The following is an 18883-nucleotide window of genomic DNA, read 5'->3' on the forward strand; positions in this document are numbered from 1 at the left end:
GTTTATCCTTCTGTTAGGACATCGTCACCATAGGGATGTTGTCCTTACCGTGCGGCTGGCTCTGCACAATGATAGGACTGCCGACCATGTTTGGTTACATCATCTGCGGTGTGCTCCTGGGGCCCTCCGGACTCAACAGTATTAAGGTAAGAACAAAATTGAACTGTTTAGTGTCTGTTGAATTGAATTAATGAAGATAGCAGTTTCTTATAAATCACATCAAAGAAGATGTCTTTTAAAGTTTCCTGAGGAATCTCTAAAGTGTAAGAAAGTCATTTTGTTCGTTAATGAGTGAGCAGCTTGACCAGACAAAATGATCCTCTTCGTGTCTTTAAAATATATTAGTTTTAAAGATTCTGTTTGCAGTGATATTATGGACTGGATTATTCGGACACTGAAAGGAACTAAAAATCCTGGATTAAATGTATTTGTAAAACATGCTTGGGACTCCCTTGGTGGTGCAGTGGTTAAGAATCCACCTGCCAAGGCAGGGGACACGGGTTCGAGCCCTGGTCCGGGAAGATCCCACATGCCGTGGAGCAGCTAAGCCTGTGCGCCACAACTACTGAGCCTGCGCTCTAGAGCCCGCATGCCACAACTACTGAGCCTGCGCTCCAGAGCCCGCAAGCTACAACTACTGAGCCCACGTGCCGCATCTACTGAAGCCCACGCTCCTAGAGCCCGTGCTCCGCAACAAGAGAAGCCACCACAATGAGAAGCCTGCGCACCGCAACGAAGAGTAGCCCCCGCTTGCCACAACTAGAGAAAGCCCGTGCACAGCGACGAAGACCCAATGCAGCGAAAAAATAAATAAAAATTTAAAAAAACAAAAAACAGAAAACCATGCTTAACACCCTGAGAAGCTGGTAAAGTAGTAAGCAGCGACCCAGCCTGGCTGTGGGCGTCTGGAGGCCCAGGAGGACGTGGGTGCTGAGGCTGCTCTTGCTGAAGGCTGTTTGCTGAGCAGGTTGAGGGGAGCATCGTCCTGTGTTGGTGGCGCTTTTGACACTGAGCAAAGGGTCCCAAGCCCTGTGGGCTTCAAGCTGGGTCCTCGAAAAGAAAACGCATTGTGGACAGAGGGGAAGAGGATGCCACGTAGAGGTGTCCTGGTCCCAGCCCAGAGGAACCTGTAGTGCAGGGCGTGGGAAGGGGCCGCGGCGTGCCCCGCCCTCCCTGACGCTCCCCTTTGGGTAGAACGCGAGTCGGTGAAGTGGGGGCGGGGGGCAGGGGCTCCACCTGCAGCCTCATCCCCTCCTCGGCTTAGCCCACCCGCACCGGGTCTGGAGGGTCCTGAGGGTTCCCCCCACTGGACGACACGCAGGGGGGTCGAGGCCTTCTTCGCGCTGACTGATCCTCACAGCAGACAGTGTTGCCGGGCGAGAAGTACCTGGATGCTGCAGGCTGGAGCCTGGACCTTGGGGAGGAGGACCACCAGGGTCCACCAAGGTCCACCAAAGTTTTAATTCAACTTTTTTTTTTTTAACATCTTTATTGGAGTATAATTGCTTTACAATGGTGTGTTAGTTTCTGCTGTATAACAAAGTGAATCAGCTATATGTATACATATATCCCCATATCCCCTCCCTCTTGCATCTCCCTCCCACCCTCCCTATCCCACCTCTCTAGGTGGTCACAAAGCACCGAGCTGATCTCCCTGTGCTATGCAGCTGCTTCCCACTAGCTATCTATTTTACATTTGGTAGTGTATATATGTCCATGCCACTCTCTCACTTCGTCCCAGCTTACGCTTCCCGCTCCCCATGTCCTCAAGTCCATTCTCTATGTCTGCGTCTTTATTCCTGTCCTGCCCCTAAGTTCTCCAGAACCGTTTTTTTTTAGATTCCATATATATGTGTTAGCATAGGGTATTTGTTTTTCTCTTTTTGACTTAATTTCACTCTGTATGACAGACTCTAGGTCCATCCACCTCACTACAAATAACTCAATTTCATTTCTTTTTATAGCTGAGTAATATTCCATTGTATGTATATGCCACATCTTCTTTATCCATTCATCTGTCGATGGACACTTAGGTTGCTTCCATGTCCTGTCTATTGTAAATAGTGCTGAAATGAACATTGTGGTACATGACTCTTTTTTGAATTAAGGTTTTCTCTCAGCTTTTTGAATAGGTAGTTTTCATGTGATTGAAACAGTATAAAAAGCTGTACGTGAAAAATCTTTGCCTGACCTTGTCCCATCCCTCCCTTTCCAGAACGTTTGCAAACACTGGAAAACACAAATGTATTTTCCTTTTCCTTTTTACTTAACAGCAAAGATAGCTCATAAGCAAAGAATTAAGGCTAAATAACTAGGTAATAGATCCAACTGGATACTATGAATATTGTATTTCTTAATAAATTACCTATACCATGGAAAAATAATATAATTACAGTAGATAAAAATACCAAGATCAGGACTTCCCTGGCGGTCCAGTGGTTACGACTCCACGCTCCCAATGCAGGGGGCCCAGGTTCCATCCCTGGTCGGGGAACTAGATCTGCGTGCCACATGGTGTGGCCAAAAACAAAAAACAAAAACAAAAACAAAAACAAAAACCCCAAACAAACGATCAAAAATACCAAGATAAAATTACCAAAATAAAAATCCAAGCTCGTACTAGCCGAAAGTGGGAGTGGTTAATGGAGAGAGTCTAATTGTATATAATTGTACTTCAGTATTTATCTTTTCTTAGTAGGGAGTTAACAGGCTTTCATTTTCTAAGTCAAGAAGTATAGATTTAAGTATGTTACTTTGAAGTCAGGTTGCAGCCTAATTTTCAAAAGGGAAAGAAAAATAGTAGCAGTAAGGAAGCATAAAAAGCAGAAGACATAAAAGAAGTGAGAGCAAACATGTTGTTTTATAACAAATATATGTGGAATAAACTTCTCTGTGAAAAGATACAGGTTTGCAGATGGTGTCAGGAAAAAAGTACAACAAACGAGATTGAATAAAAATAAAGTGACTAAAAGGTTGAGAGTGAAAGGAGGAAATGTGCTGACAGAGAGAGGGCAAATCAGTGGTGTTCACAGCCAGCAGACAGAGGAGGTGCACGCCCGCCGGCACACCGACACACGAAGGCCTGGACTCTGTTTTCACGTGTTCAGGGAACATTGAAAAAATCAAAAAGTTAGTGGCCATGATGCAAACCTCAATTGTAAATAATATAAGTAGTGCCAAATATACTGGTATGAACAACACTGTCTACTGTAGTGCAGGAACATTGATGGTAAATAGCAAATGAGGGGCACTGTACGTCAGGACCTGTGGGGAGTGGCCAGATGGGGTCCAGGAGAAAGTCCCACACTCAGTCTCACCCAGACCCAAGGAGAGTAAAGCACTCCTGTTAGTTAAGTGTTAAACTCAGGTTTAATGCCTCCCCGTCCCCAGAGGAAGCTAATGGAAGGAAGTAATGGAAGTAACAGTGGCAATTAATGAACTTGAAAGCAGGTGAATTCATGAGCTATTTCCTAGAAAACAAATAAAAATATTCCTCTGGCTAATCAAGAAAAAGGAAAAAAGGCACTACCATCAGGAAGTTAAGATTATCTCAGATATAGAGGAAATTCAGATCGTTGTTTGTTTTTTTTTAAATACTGGGCTTTTTGGTGGAGTCCCGCTGAGTGTTAGGACAAGATGCTTCTGTGAAGTACACATGGTACCTTAAATACGTTAAGTTTTACGGTTTTAAAACCTTCTTGTTTTTCAGTCAGTTGTGCAGGTGGAGACGTTAGGAGAATTTGGCGTGTTCTTTACTCTCTTCCTCGTTGGCTTAGAATTTTCCCCAGAGAAGCTGAGAAAGGTGAGTCCACCAGTGTGCTTGTGTCGTTGCCCCACTGAGATTAACGTGCCCTGCCATCACCATCCACATTCGCTGGAGACTTGCCCAGCAGATTAGGTCTGTTTAGAGTAGAATATGGTGTTGTAGTTTGATGTTATTTTTGGAACATAAACTCCAGAAGATAAAATGTTTAAAAAAAAGAGTGAAAATTCAATGAATAAATGGAATTAGCTTTCAGTGGCTAATTCCAAACCAGGTCTGAGAAGTGCTGTGTTCAAACTTACTGATTTTTGAGTCCCTCCAAGAGGGTCCAACGCTGGTAGAGGCCGAAATATCATAGGGATGGAATGTTCAGAGTGTTACTCTGGGGGAAAAACTCGTTTTCCTAAATAAGTGGCAAATTTTGATTATTGCTGTGTCACTGTAAGATGAAAATATCTGAAAGGTTAATAGTATTTAGGACCATATGTATGAATAAATGTTAAAGTAGTGGAAACAACAGTTCCTCCTGAATTTGTTGGCTTTTAGAATGGTTGCTTTGAAAGCCGGACTATTCGAGAATGGAAACAGAGTTAGGTTGGAAGTGAATTCATGAAAAGCTACTTTGTGTTTGAACAGACAGGACACAGAAGAGGAAAAAGCTGATGAGAAAGCAGTTGGGGGGTGGTGGGGAATCTCAGAGAAGCTGCTGGTTACAGGAAAGGGCGGCTCCATCCAGGCCCCGTTTCGCCCACCAACTTAACCAGGACACTAGTGTCGAGTCAGCAGGGGTCTCAGTGACTTTGTGGGTGGTCAGTGGGCGCCCTTGCTCCAGGCTGATGAGAGGGACAGCTCGTGCCCCTTCTGGGGAGCAGTCCAGCGGTTTGATCCAAGAGTCTTGCCAGGTTCACGTCCTTTCATCTGTGGTTCTGCTCCTGGGTTTCTAGGCAAAGGGAAGAGTCAAACCCAAGTTTTGGTTTTTGTTTTTAAAATTAGCCCCTAAAAGGTACTCAGCTCCTCACTGTAGCATTTTTATAAAAGATCCAAAGCAACCTGAGTGTCTAAAGGTTAAGCTGTGATGTAGCTGCTGGATGGAGTATTGTGTAGCCATTAAAAGTGTTATAAGAATGTGCAATAACAAAGAAAAAAATGTTAAATGCTGAACTTCAGAAGAAAAAAGTGAGCATATAGTGTGACCGTGGCGACACAGAAGGAGCCGAGAAGCACAGGAAATAATGTGCCAAACGGCCGTGGATGCTGCTTTCCAAGCCCTCTCTGACCACCAGCATGCTTCCTACAGGAAGGGAAGTGAGCTCGGCCTGAGCCTGTGCTGCCATCAGGGAGCAGCTGTGCCCGGCCCTTCCCACCCCTTTCCCCAGTTCCTCCTTTTCTTCTTTCTTTTTGTTTTTTAATAAATTTATTTATTTATTTTTATTTTTAGCTGCGTTGGGTCTTCGTTGCTGTGCGCGGGCTTTCTCTAGTTGCGGTGAGTGGGGGCTGCTCTGTTGCGGTGCGCGGGCTTCTCATCGTGGTGGCTTCTCTTGTTGCGGAGCGCTTGCTTTAGGTGCGTGGACTCAGTAGTTGCAGCACGCGGGCTCAGTAGTTGTGGCACGCAGGCTCAGTAGTTGTGGCTCGCGGGCTCTAGAGCGCAGGCTCAGTAGTTGTGGCGCACGGGCTTAGTTGCTCCGCGGCGTGTGGGATCTTCCCGGACCGGGGCTCGAACCCATGTCCCCTGCACTGGCAGGCGGATTCCTAACCACTGCGCCACCAGGGAAGTCCCTTCCCCTTTTTTTCTATTAAAGCTCCATTTGTCCATCCACTGACGACTCACTTCCTGTCAGTTTTCCTCCTCATACAGCATCCTGAGTCAGTTCAGGGTTTTCTCCTGGTACTCTGGTATCTTTTTCATCCTTCTGGCACAAGCACCTCCATGTGTTAATTTCTGAATCCAAAGTATAAAGAAAATTGGCCACTTCTCTGGGTCCTAAGGGAAGTGGCCAAATTCTTCCTGTTAATTCCGTTGAGGTGTGTGTTGTGGCTGGGACAGAGGGGTCTGGCGAGGACCTGTGGGGTCTCCCGGGAGCGGGAGGGTCTTCCCAGGCAGCCCTGTGAAAGCACAGCCTGGACCCCTTGGTGTTCATGTGCGTTCAGTTGACAGACGTTCACAGCAAGCAGCCGTGTTACCTTGAGGTTAGGAGCGAGGAGGGGCAGCGTCTGGTCCTCCCGTGTCCCTGGTGCAGCCATCTCAGCTGGCAGTGTCCTCATCTGGGCTATGAGGGGTTGGGAAGATTCAGGTGTCCTCTGGGTGCAGAGTCTCATAACTATCTTCCGTGGCACTGTGGTGTTCAGGGTTAAATGAGAAAGTAACATCATCCACCATGATGTTTGCTTGCCCTCATCAGTGTGATAACGTTTTTGTGATGCTTTGGGGATTTTGCGCCTGGCGATGCAGCCTGAGGCAGGGCTCGTGGCAGCAGGTGTGTGTCGTAAGTCAGGGCAGGGGCGTGGACGGGGACCGGCCCCTATTGGGTGCCTTTGGGTCTGGGGCGAGCTGGGGTCTCTAATGTCCCCTAGCTCCGATGTCCCTGAGCGCCACCGAGCCTGGCTGCTCCCCGCCTGGCGGCCCTGACCCTTGACCCGCACCAGGAGCGCATCCCGCCCCTTCGTAGGCAGGCCCGTGGGCTCGGCGTGCAGAAAGTTTATATCCACTGATAACTACGCTAGTAAGTCCACGTTTATTTTTCTTTTATTTCTCAGGGATAAATGACTGACAGCTTTAGCGCAGCCTGAGGTACCGGTGGCTCTCCTGCCTTGTGGGGTACCCGTGTGACCCTGTCACGGTGGGAAGTTACTTGGTGGGTTTTGAAGTATCAGCAGTTGCTGGCAGGCCCCTCTCAGTCTTCTCTGAAATCTCCTAGAGGCCTGATTAGAGACAGTTCAGAGACGCCCGAGTCTGCGAGATCCTTCCCGGGCCTTGTCCCTGAGGATGCTCGCGCCCTCGACTGTCTGTCGTTTATTCGTGAATCACCTGGGCCGCCCAGGTGTGTCCCGTTTCCGGGGGCGGAGGGGGTCCCCAGCTCCAGCTGCGTTCTGAGGATGGCGGTGCACGACGCGGAGAGGGTGGAGGGCGTGCTTCGTCCCTAACCACGTCCAGCGCTCGGTGACCGCGTGGGACCGCCCCCGCTTTTCGTGGTGTTGCGCTGGTGTGTTTGCTGCGGGGCCGGCCGGTTCCTGGGCAGGTGTGCACGCGCTCTGCGGGGCCGCGGGCACTGAGGTGTGTGCACGCCCCTGTGCTCTCTCCCAGGTGTGGAAGATCTCCCTGCAGGGGCCCTGCTACATGACTCTGCTCATGGTGGCCTTCGGCCTGGTCTGGGGCCACCTTCTACAGATCAGACCCACCCAGAGCGTCTTTATCTCCACCTGCCTGTCCTTGTCGAGCACACCCCTGGTGTCCAAGTTCCTTGTGGGCAGCACCCGCAGTGACAGGGAAGGTAGGTGGCCGCGTGTTCTGAGCGTGTGCCGAGGTTAACCGACCGAGTCCCCACGCCCTGAGTGACTTTCCCCCAAGCAGGCGACGTCGACTACGGCGCGGTGCTGCTGGGGCTGCTGGTGACGCAGGACGTGCAGCTGGGACTGTTCGTCGCCGTCCTGCCCACGCTCATCCAGGCGGGAGCCGGCGCACACGCCAGGTAGGGCTGCTGCCGTGCTTCAGCTCGCGGTCTGTTCTTCTGGCTTCAGATCGTTTCAGAGGAGGTCGGAAATACCGACCTTCCTTTCCTTCTCAAGTACTAGGTTTCTTCTGCTCTGTTTCCTCTCTGCTGGGGGGCTCTGGTCATTCGTTCATGGTTAGTCTGCTGCCAGCCACAGGCTCTCTCGGTTTCCTCATCTGAGAGCCTTATCTCCCTTCCCCCTGGAGGACGTGGCCACCGGGCATTGGTCTGCAGCGGACGTTTCTTTCTTCCAATGCCTGGCAATGCTGTGCTGCTTCTCCCTGGCCTCCGATGGCTTCAGTGAGAAACTGGCTGTCATCCAGATCTGTGTTTCTCCACAAGTAACGCATGGCTCCTCTCTGGCTGCTTTCAAGACTTTGCCTTTAGTTTTCAGAAATTTAATTACGCTGTGTCTTGGTGTCTTAGTTCGGGCTCTACAGCAGACACCACAGATGCGGCAGCTTACACAGCAGACGTTTAGTCCCGGGGGCTGGGCCCCGGAGATCAGGGTGCTGGCGCCCTCTCAGGCAGCTGTCTTCTCCTGTGTCTCCACGGTAGGGGAGGTGGAGAGGCTGCAAAGCCCTCCGATCTCTCTGATAAAGGCCATTAGTCCCAGCACCGGCCCCACCTGCAGATGACTCTGGGGGAACACACACCTTCGGCCCGTGACACCTTTGGGTTTGTTCTGTATGGCGTTCGTTCATCTTCTTGAAGCTGTAGCTTTATGTCTCTTGCCTAGTTTAGGAATTTCGGCCATTGTTTCCTCAGGTGTTTTTTTTTTTTCAGTCCCGCTTGCCCCCTCCTCGTGGGACCCCAGTGATGCAAACGTGGCTCTTCTGTCGTCCCACGGGTCTCTGAGACGCTTCTTTTTCGGTCTGTTTTCTGCCTGTTGTTCAGACTGGGTAAATTCTGTCCGTTTGTCCTCACGTCCAGTGGTCCCCATCCTCTGTCATCTCTCTACTATTCAGCCCATCCAGCAAGAGTTTTGCTCGGCTTATTATATTGTTTAGTTGTATAATTTCCATTTGATTCTTCTTTTTATAACTTCTGTTTCTTGCTGAGATTTTCTATTTTTTCCATTTGTTTCAAGAGAATATTTTAAGTGCTATTGAATCATTTTTACAATGGCTGCTTTAAAATCTTTGTCAGATAATTCTGATGACCGGTCTTGATGTTGGAGTCTCATTCAAGTTGTGGCTTTCCTGATTCTTGGTGTGCTGAGTGATTTCCAATCGTATCCTGGACGTTTTGTATCTGATAATATGAGTTTCTGGATCCTTTAATCATTTTTTAAAGCCAGCAGCCCCATGTTGAGGCATGGTTGAGGGTGGGTGGGTGTGTGTTCATCTTCCTGCTGGGCCCCGTCCGGGGGGGGCATGGTCAGCCTGCCTCATTGCTGACCGGCGGGGTGGAAGCGTTTTGTATTTTTAGTATTTGCCTTTTGCCAGATATTGTATTAAGTTTCAGCAATCTAAAGTGATAAAGATCTTTTCTCTGCTCTCAGGAAGCTCAGCCTGGTGGGGAAAGTAGAAGGAGGGAATGGTTTTTAACTGAGATTCCCAGAGGTGAAGGCTCCGGCCCTGGTGTGCGGCCGCCCTGGAGCCCCAGCTCTCCATTTGCCAGCCCTGCAGGCTGTGTTGTCACCTGTAGGATGGGAACAAGGTGGAACCCGGACCGTGTGCTGGCTGTCAACAGAGAGACTCGTAGGGCACCTAACACGCCCCTCGTATGTGCAGCTGTTAAAGGCCGTTTGTCAGGAAGGCCCTTTGTCTGCCATTTTTCTTTGATCCAAAGTTCTTTAACTGTCAGAAAAGCGACCCTTTGTCACATTAGTCCTCCCGGCTACAGATTTTCAGGGTAAGTAACTGAACAAAAATTTAGACAGAAAAAGGATTTGTAACTTTAGCTGAAAGTCGTTTGAGTTCTGTTTGGGATGTGCAGTAAGTTGTTCCCGGGAGAGGCGGGAACCCCCTTTCCCAGGCAGAATCTGAACCGCAGCCAAGAGTGTCCGGGCCCCCTGGGAACTACGGGTATCCCCTGGGAACCAGGCCCCCTGCCAGGTAGACAGGTACGGCTCAGGCAGAAGACTTGGGAAGCTTTTCTTTTTATCTTCCTAATTTAAAAATTCATTCAGTACTGGTACTGGTCCTGTTGATTTCATTCCCGTTTTGTCATGAGACGCCATGTTTACCGAGAATTTTAATGACGTGGAAAACTGCCCTGCATTGTGTTAGGTTGTAAAAAAGAGTCAAGACCACATATAGTATTTCTCAGAAGGAGAAACATGGAGCTGCCATTTGACTCAGCTCTTCTGCTCCAGGGTGTGTACCCCACAGGAATGGGAACACCTGTCCACAGGTATCACCTTTGGGGGGCAAAGGCGGCACAGCCACGTGAATGCCCCTCGTGCCATGAGTTACACACTAATGGGGAAGGTGGTAAATTTTATGTTACGAATATTTTACCACAGTAAAAAAAACTTGTGTGTGAATGTTCATGGCAGCATTAGTCATAATAGCTAAGACGTGGAAACGACTCAAATATCCATTAGCTAACGGACAGATAAATAAAACATACAGTGAAATGTTACTCAGCCATAAAAAGGAATGACGCGCTGACACACACTGCAGCGCGGATGAGCCCTGAGGACAGACGCCAAAGGCCACACCATGGTTCCCACAAACAATTCTGTTTGTGTGAAACGTCCAGAACAGGCAGATCCATGGAGACAGCAGGTTGGTGGTGCCGGGGGCTGGGCTTGGGGAGTGAGTGCAAGGGGCGCAAGGTTTCTCTGGGGGATGAAATACATTCTGAGACTGTGGTGGTGGCACAACTTTGTGACTAGAAGCCATTGAATTGTATACTTTAAACGGGTGAATTGTGAGAAATGAGACATGTATCAATAAAGCTGTTAAAAATTACATACAATATTATTTTAACTACATAAAGGAGAAAATGGAGGCTAGAAATGTGTATTACAAAGTGTTAAGGATTTTTCTACTAGTAGAGGAATAGATTACAGTAATTTTACTGTTTATTTACTTTTCTGTGTAACTTGGGAAAACCTCTTTTCCAATTTTGATAACCAGGGAAAATTTATAGTAAAAAATATTAAATAAGATCAATAGTAATGTTAATATAAGCTTTGCCTCTTAATTCAGCTTTATTCAGAATTAATCTTGATCTTTCCTAAAGGAAAGAATTATCTTCTTCCCTCCAAACATTTCACAGGTAAAGAACAGAACACAGGGACTATGATAAAAAAAAAATAAAGTAATTCAAATCATTAGCATTAAAATCTTGCAAAACCATGAAAGTTCTAGAAGAAAGTATGGATGAATGTATTACTAAATATTGAAGATGTTCAAGCAGAACACAAATTCCAGAAGCCATAAAGGACAAGAAATGTGATCAGTGCTACTAAAGTTTCATACTTTAAATGTTTAAATACACGCACATGTCCATGTACACACAAACACATATCCACCTGCGCACATGCATGGATACACACACACACACAGAGACCTGCACACATACATATACACACATACATGTGTGCACACATGTATACATGCACATACATGTACAGGAACACATTAGGTAAGCAGGCCAAAGACAAATGGGAAAGAGATGTGTGTACACATTCTGTCTTATTGTTTAAAATCGAAGTATAGTTGATTTTAAGACAGAGGGCTAAGTTTCTCATTTCGTGAAGATCTACAAATCAACGAGAAAAATGAGACTAACGCAGTTAGCAAATAGGGGAGCGCCGAGAGACGCTAACTCAGCCACACGCGGGTGGGAGAACACCCTGCCCCCTGCCCCCCACGGAAGGAAGTCCGGGGGCGCCTCTCCCTGTTGGGCGGGGCCGTCCTTCAAGGGTGGACATGGACGGCGCACGGGCTCGCCCACAGGCCGCCCCCAGTGTGGCTGAATCTGGACGACCCATTTCCGGGTCCAGCCCGGGAGACGTGGCCCCGGCCCTCGGGTCACGGGCATCAGACCACATCCCCACGTGTTGCTTTGGCCTCTGCAGCCAACTGAATGGGATGAGTCAGGGGTCACTGGGGTACAGGGGGAAGAGGGCTGCTGGGGAAGGGGCGCCTGGTGCTGGCCCTGAGGCCCGGGTCCGGGTCGCGGGCAGTGGAGCCCTGCCGCGTGGGGTGGGTGAGGAGTTCGGCGTCAGCTGCTGGGCTCTGGGGGCCTGGCTGGGACTTCGAGCAGGTTTCTCTTCCTGCCGAGGCCACAGACCCCGCCTTCTCCCCTGGGCTGTCATCCTGAGCCTTAGCAGACGTGGATGTTCACAGAGACTCTGCTCTGATGCCCTAAGGCATCACACACACCTTGGGACGTGTCTGGGCTGCTGGTCTAGGCCTGGCTGCTGGGGTGAATCCTCTCTTAGCAACCTGATTTATATTCTTCCATCAAGAACTTTTAAGCCAGAATTTTGGACTGAACGGTTTCCTAAATGTGATGGGGAACTGGGGTTAAAAAATATGTATGTTACCATAAACACGACAGATACACAATAGTGCCCATCTTGTGAAAGTCATTAGGTTGAGATCTTAAGAATATATTGAGATCTGAATAGTATATTCTAAAAAGGGGTTCACGCAGAACCCTTTTCTCCATGACTAAATAACAGAAAATTCAGAGTTCTGGCTCGGGATAAGGGAAGGCTCTTCTGAAAGTCGCTGGCATCCCCCAGTCGTGCTTTGGTGGGGAGCCTGCAGTGTCGTGTTACAGAGCGACTGTTGCCTTACAAAGAATTTCAAACGGGGGTTAATTCCTAGTGAGGACTTTTATCATCTGTCATCAATGGAGATACATAAGCTGTCAGTCACGAGTCATTACATCCTATAAAATGTACTTACTCCAAAGTATTAATTGCAACACAATTCAGCTTCTATATTCGATTCAAGTAACTTAATTTCTGAGGTTAATGTTTGATGGATTTTATTCTAACATTTAGAAATGAAAATGTCTGCGATTTGGGTCATTTATTTTGTAATGTTAAAAAGGAATGAAAGGTCATTTCATTGGACTTTAGCGTATTCTGAGGAGAATCAGGCGTCTCCCTCTCTTTCCCAGCGTCGCCATGGAGATCCTGCGGGTCCTGGGCCTGGTCGGGCAGGTCCTCTTCTCGCTTGCTGCGGTTCTCCTCTTCTGTCTTGTCATGAGGACCTACCTCGTGGGACCGTACTGCCGGAAGCTGCACGCGGAGAGCAAGGGGAACAAGGAGATCCTCATCCTGGGAATCTCCGCTTTCATCTTCCTCATGCTGACGGTAAGGCCCCAAATGCCCGCCACGTACATCGTCTGACTTATCCTCTGTTCACCGAGAGCTTGTGATCGGTCCTTCTTCTTTCATTCTACTAACAGTTGGCATACGCGAGACACTTGTTGGTGTTTTTATCCGTGCACAGTCGTGCTGCCTGGCACTTCTGCCCGCGCGCTCAGCTCTCTGCTGGGATGGTGTTTGTGAGTGTGAAACCGTGCGAGTCTGTCTTAGATGCTTTGCATCCGAAGCAAGAATCACAGTTTAAAACGACTTTTCGTTCTGTTTGATGAGAACAAGCTAGTCAGCAGCATAACTTCTTTCGCTGTAACGTGAAAAGCTCACCATAGAGGCTTCTTTTGGAGGCGGCCATCCCAGTTAAGGGACAGGCTTCTCATGGGAGAGCAGGGGAGGGGCCGGAGACCCCATAAACAGTCCCAGATCTGGGGCATCACCTGCACGGAAGAGATGCGCCCCTCGACGTGCGCCAGAGAAGTGAAGACCCGTGTTCACGCGGAAACTGACACGTGAGCGTGACAACAGCTGTGCTCCCATCGGGCCAGACCGCCCAGATGGCCTTCCTCAGGCGCGTAGTTCAGCCGGCCACGGCCCTCCACGCCAGGGTGGCCACGCAGCTTTGAACCGCAGGTCCGTGAGTTGCCGGAGAGCTGTGCTGACTCGAAAAGCCAGTCCCCAAGGTCAGGAGCTGTGTCACTCCACTTCCGTGCAGTTCGTGAAGACAGATCAGAGATGGGGGAAGGCCGCTGGCCGGGTGCTGAGGAGGGAGGGGGGCGGGGAGGACCCCGGAGGCCACGGGCGGCCCACGTGGCCCCACGGTGTCACATCCACAGGACTCGTGCTGTGACTTGGGAAGATGCTGCCGTTGGGAGGCCCAGGGGAAGGTACCGGGGTCTCTGGATGACTTCGTAGAACTGCACGTGAGCCTACAGTTAGCTCAAGAGAAAAGTTTAATCCTATAAAGGAAACTGAGGAAAATAACTTCCTTACACAGTTGCGTTGCCTGCTAGTGTCTCGTAATCTTGGGAGAAGACTGAGGTTTGCTTTTGCTCAAAGCCGTTCACGTACGTGACCGGCTTCATTTCTGAGCGTGGCTCCACCCCATCTGGAGTGTCCCCTCTGGAGTGACACCCAGCAGAGCGCTCCGACCCGGCGCTCCGTGCTGCCACCCAGCGGCCCTTGAGCCGGAGCAGCCTCGCTCTGTGGCCGTGTCTCCTGAGCACCTGCTGCAGGGAAGGCGCCTAGCGCCCCAGGCCTCCGCTCGCTCGCCCCGTCTGTGCTTAGACGTTCCGGGCCGTGGAAGTGAGGCTGCACGTGCGGGTCTAGGCCCGGGCCGCGTGGGCCTGCGTGACCGCGGCTGGTTTCCCCAGGTGGCCGTGCCCTTCTCCCCGACCAGCACGTTTCAGAGGCTGATCCCGAGCTGTAGCCCGTGTCAGTGCTTCATTCCTTTCCACGGCTGAATGATATTCCTTGTCAGATAGAGTTTTGCTAATGTCTTCCAGTTTGGGACTTGCCTTTCACTCTCTTGACCACGTTTTTCTGAACGGAAGTTCCTAATTTTAGTGTAGGGCCACGATCATTCTTCAGGGGCAGCACCTCAGGATCCCGCGTGACACACGCTTTCCGGCCCCAGGTCCCGGAGACGCTCTGCGTTGTCCTCTGGAAACGTACTGCTTTCTCCTCTCACTGAGACCTGCCATCCATGGGAGGCGAGCTAGCGCGGCGTGGATGGCCGTGGTCAGGACCTGTTCTCCACGAGCGTCTCCTCACCCCCGTGAAGTCGAAGTCGAAGGTCACAGCACAGAAGCCGAGTGGCCGAGCATGGGTGGCCCAGACGCCCTGCTGTCCCCAGGCGGGCGGGCGGCCAGCCCGGCCCCCTCTCCGCGGGCTCTCTGCTCGTGGTCTCCTGGGTCACGGGGACGGGTTCGGCTGGTCCGCTTCCACGCACAGGGGGTTCTGTGGCTGTTCCCGTAACGCTAGGCGCCCTTGGCTCCGCACGTCCGCGTCCGCGCTGCCGGGCGTGTGTCGTGTGTGTGTGGCAGCAGCGAGCGCCGTGTCGGATCCGCTCCCAGGCGCCTGATGGGCTCTGACACGGTCGTCAGCGGGGCTTCCTGGAACGTCGTCCGTCTGTCTGTGCTGCTCTCGTCACTGGATTTACCCCCCCGAGTTAAACGCCGTGTCCGCTTCCTTCCTCTAGGCGCCGGGGGGCGCGGGGAATAGTTTTGTGCACCACGTTTTTAATGCCAGGGGAGTCGGGCTGTTAATTGATTCAGGGTAAAGAAAGTGTGTCACAAATGCTTAGATCTTGGACAATAGTCTCACTCAAAACGTCCACAGCAGTCTACACGAACGATGGTTGCAACTTTTACGACCGTTTCCTCTCGCTCGTGGTCAGTGAGCTGACGTCCACTGCCGTGCCTTCGGCGGGGTTCTCCTAGCACACCGCAGGGGCCTGGGCGGGGGCAGGGAAGCCGGCTTGTCGCGGTTTTATGGGGACGTCCCGCCACGTCCGAGAGGCCCTCTCGTGTGTCCTCAGCAGAGAGGCTGGCGGGTGCACCCGGCGTGACCTGTGTCCTCCTCCCCTCAGGTCACCGAGCTCCTGGACGTGTCCATGGAGCTGGGCTGCTTCCTGGCCGGAGCCCTGGTGTCCTCCCAGGGTCACGTGGTCGCTGAGGAGGTCGTGTCCTACGTGGAGCCCGTCCGCGACTTCCTGGCCATCGTGTTCTTCGCGTCCATAGGTGACCCTCCTCCTCCAGGGGTGACACTCCCACTGGGTCTCATCTGCTCACACGTGTTTCTACTTAGCTTGTGCCGCGAAAACAGTTCCCATGGCGACTAGGGTCTGAGGGACTCTCCCTTAGAAGGAGGGAAGGTTTGAGCTGTGGGACGGGGGCTCCTGCCTGGGGGTCCTGAGGGTCCACCGCTCGGCAGGGTGGCAGGTCCACTTCAGCACGTCCACATCAAGTGCAGGAAGAAATTCTAATTTTAATACAAAAAATCAAACTGGTGTGTCGAGGCTGCTTGCTGCCCTGGGAATGTCCCCGTGGAGGGGGGCAGTCCCGCTCGTGGTCACAGCACGGCCACCTGGCCTCTCGCCCACACCCTCCACTGCTTGGTGGGTCCAAGAGCCCCAGAGACTCTGGGTGCCTCGAGAGGCAGGTTCTGAAGCCCGTGGAAACAGGGCGGGGAGCACTGAGTCGCCCGGCCCTCTGCTCGGGCTCTCGGGGTGGAGTGGGTGGGAGACACCCTGCCCCTTCCCGTCCTGGCGGAGGAGCCTGGGGAGGTAGAGGTGGCAGGGAGGCTGGCCGCCCGCCCGGACGATCGCCCGTCCCCGTCCCACAGGCCTCCACGTGTTCCCCACCTTCGTGCTGTACGAGCTCACCGTCCTGCTGGTCCTCACGCTGTCCGTGGTGGTCATGAAGGTAGGGCCCCTGCTTGCGAAGTCCACGCTGCCTTTGGTTTCACCCGTCACACCACGCGCCTCGCTTCCTGCCTGTGTGCACCCCCCGCCCAGCGCAGCCGGGGCTTCTTGCGTCGGGATGGCCCTTTGTCTCAGGGTTTGTGTTGAAAATGGGGGTTTCAGAAGCTGGGACTGGAGAAACCGCTCTCTGGATCCTCCAGTGACACCCTTGCTCTGTAATTTGACTTCTAAGTGAGTCTAAAGAACCGCCAACCCGGCTCTGGTGACGCAAACGTACATTTTAACGGCCACTGAGAACTATTTTGCCGCTTTCCACTTGTCTGATCTCTGTGACTACAAATTGTTGAGGTGCCCCTGTCAGCGTGGGATTCTGGGAGTGGAAGTGGCCTGGGCGGTGGCCGCTGGCTTTGCGGAGGAGAAGGAGCAGGGCCCCGATGATGGCTGAACGGCACTGCCCGCTGCAGGCTGCTTTCCTCTGCGCTTTCTTTACGTTTTGTTAAAAACAAAGTTTCCATTCTGAACGCTGCACTATATTCGCTTGGCGGGAGGGCCTTGGTTTTCCCAGGCGGGGGGGTCTCCCTGCGTCCTCCCGCGCGGTGCTGGGGCGGTCCCCCCCCTGGACCCGCCCTGCTTCCTGCGGGCGGTGCTCCGGGCCCCGCCTGGCCGAGCGTGACCTGCCGCTCTGGCAGTTCGTCCTGGCAGCCCTGGTCCTGTCTCTGCTGCTGCCCAAGACCAGCCAGTACGTCAAGTGGATCGTGGCCGCGGGGCTGGCCCAGGTCAGCGAGTTCTCTCTGGTCCTGGGGAGCCGGGCGCGCAGAGCGCGTGTCATCTCTCGGGAGGTGAGTCTCTGCCCGGCTGGCGGAGCGGGGTTGTTAGGGGGAGTAGGGCTGGGTTGGGGGGGGGGGCGCCCCAGTCCCCGGGGCCTCTTGGGGAAGGGGGCGCCCTCCTCCTGGCCGGGCACCAGAGGCTCGCACACCGCGATGCGGAGACACGCCCCCGGCCGCGCTGACGCCCCGCCCCCGGCAGGTGTACCTCCTCATCCTGAGTGTGACCACGCTCAGCCTCCTCCTGGCCCCGCTGCTTTGGCGAGCGGCCATCGCCAGGTGTGCGCCCCGGCCCGAGAGAAGGTCCAGCCTCTGAGGACCGCGGCCAGGCGACCGGCCGGAGCTGTCACCGCATTCCCGGACCTCAGAGTCTCCCGGAGCCCGCCTCTGCGTGCAGTGATTATGCGCCGTCTACGTGTAACTCTGCGTTTTACAAATCGCCTTGACTCTTTTGCCTGGATGTGCCTTTTCTTCAGAAATTGATGTTAACTTTCTATTGTTATTTCATCAGTTCATGTTCTTTTGGTAAAGAAAAAATCTAGGAGGCTTTTTTATTTATTGTACAACTTGTAAGCCGTTGGTCAATATTTGTTATTAAACGTTTCTGTGACGTGAGCTTTTAATTCTCACAATGTGTTTGGAAAGTTACTTTTAATCCTTAAAGTCTATGTTTTCTAAAATGAGATAAGTTCTTCTAAATGTCTTTTGCTTTTTATTACAATTTTAAACAACACTTTCATGTCAGTTTTTATCAGGTAAATCATTCTTTTAAAATATTTGGTTTTGAATCACAAGAATATGCATTCCTTAATAAAAATCATTTATGATCAGTATAATTAATTGAAATTTATTGAAAACCTGTTTTTTAATTAGATTTTTGTGTTGAACTAATCTTTATCAGTTTTTAAAATTAAGATGCAAAACAAAGAGGGGGGGAGCTTCCCTGACGGTCCAGTGGTTAAGACTCCACGCTTCCCCTGAAGGGGGTGGAGGTCCGATTCCTGGTCGGGGAACTAAGATCCCGCTTGCAGCATGGTGCGGCCAAAAAAAAGAAAAGAAAAAGAAAATTAAGGTGTGTCACCTATTACCTCACTTTTATAGAGACTAAATGAATGCAGAGCTATTTGTATAAGCTAAGTTCTGACTTTGAATTCTAAAAGTGTATTGGTGATTATGTACCCTTTTGTTTTTTACTTTCGATGATTTTTTTTTTCATTCCATATATTATCCAGTCTCACGTGCTCACAGGGTCAGCAATTACAACAGCCTCCCCGTCTCCCAGCTCTGAAAGTGGCAAGACAGCCACAGCTGCGGCCAAAGTGTGCCCCATTTTAGAAAACCACACAGCTGAAGATCTGACCCTTACACAGATTTCCCTAAGGGGTACCTAAGTTGAGTTTTCCTATAAATACTGGCTTTAAGAGCCCAGTGATTTGTCCAGAACACTTGGTGTAGAGGGACAGAGATGTTAGGTGTGATTACGGATCGCAGATGTAAATTATGGGTTGCAGTAATATTAACTAAAACACATTAAGGTGAAGTAAATTGTATCTAGTCTGAAGTAAATCAATGGAGAAATGATGTAAACGTGCTTATTTTTAGAAACTAGCATTGGTTTTATTCATTTGTAAACCATTTCACACGGTGCCATTCCCTCCGGATCCTTGGGTGGAGTGGGAGGTGTTACCTGAGGTACCAAGGCCCTCCTGCCTTGCCTGTAACTCTGCACCGTGTCTGTCCATGTGCCTCTCCCTCTGGCATGTGTTCTATTTTCTCTTATATCTCCAGCACCCACAGCAGAGCTGGGACCTCTTAAATTTTGTTGAATGAAACCTATCTGATGTGCTGACATAAAGTTTTCCCTGAAATGTG

At 51.0% G+C, this 18883-nt stretch overlaps 1 protein-coding gene across 8 annotated transcripts in view; it reads left to right on the top strand.

Moving 5' to 3' along the window:
- The window catches only part of TMCO3 (transmembrane and coiled-coil domains 3), a 32013-nt gene extending 14592 nt beyond the window's left edge, over positions 1-17421 (top strand). For 3 of the 8 annotated variants that reach the window (XM_059903191.1, XM_059903190.1, XM_059903192.1), the window contains 10 exons: positions 18-146; positions 3710-3802; positions 5202-5246; positions 7065-7251; positions 7329-7449; positions 12541-12757; positions 15354-15504; positions 16109-16188; positions 16877-17026; positions 17214-17421. In XM_059903191.1, coding sequence (XP_059759174.1) covers positions 18-146; positions 3710-3802; positions 5202-5246; positions 7065-7251; positions 7329-7449; positions 12541-12757; positions 15354-15504; positions 16109-16188; positions 16877-17026; positions 17214-17327 — 1287 coding nt within the window. In that variant the 3' untranslated portion in view covers positions 17328-17421. The remainder of the gene's footprint in view (positions 1-17; positions 147-3709; positions 3803-5201; positions 5247-7064; positions 7252-7328; positions 7450-12540; positions 12758-15353; positions 15505-16108; positions 16189-16876; positions 17027-17213) is intronic. The other 5 variants (XM_059903194.1, XM_059903193.1, XM_059903195.1 and 2 more) reach the window with 5 other exon arrangements.
- Positions 17422-18883: the final 1462 nt, after the last annotated feature.

Source organism: Balaenoptera ricei, chromosome 18, assembly GCF_028023285.1.
Source record: "Balaenoptera ricei isolate mBalRic1 chromosome 18, mBalRic1.hap2, whole genome shotgun sequence".
Lineage (NCBI taxonomy): Eukaryota > Metazoa > Chordata > Mammalia > Artiodactyla > Balaenopteridae > Balaenoptera > Balaenoptera ricei.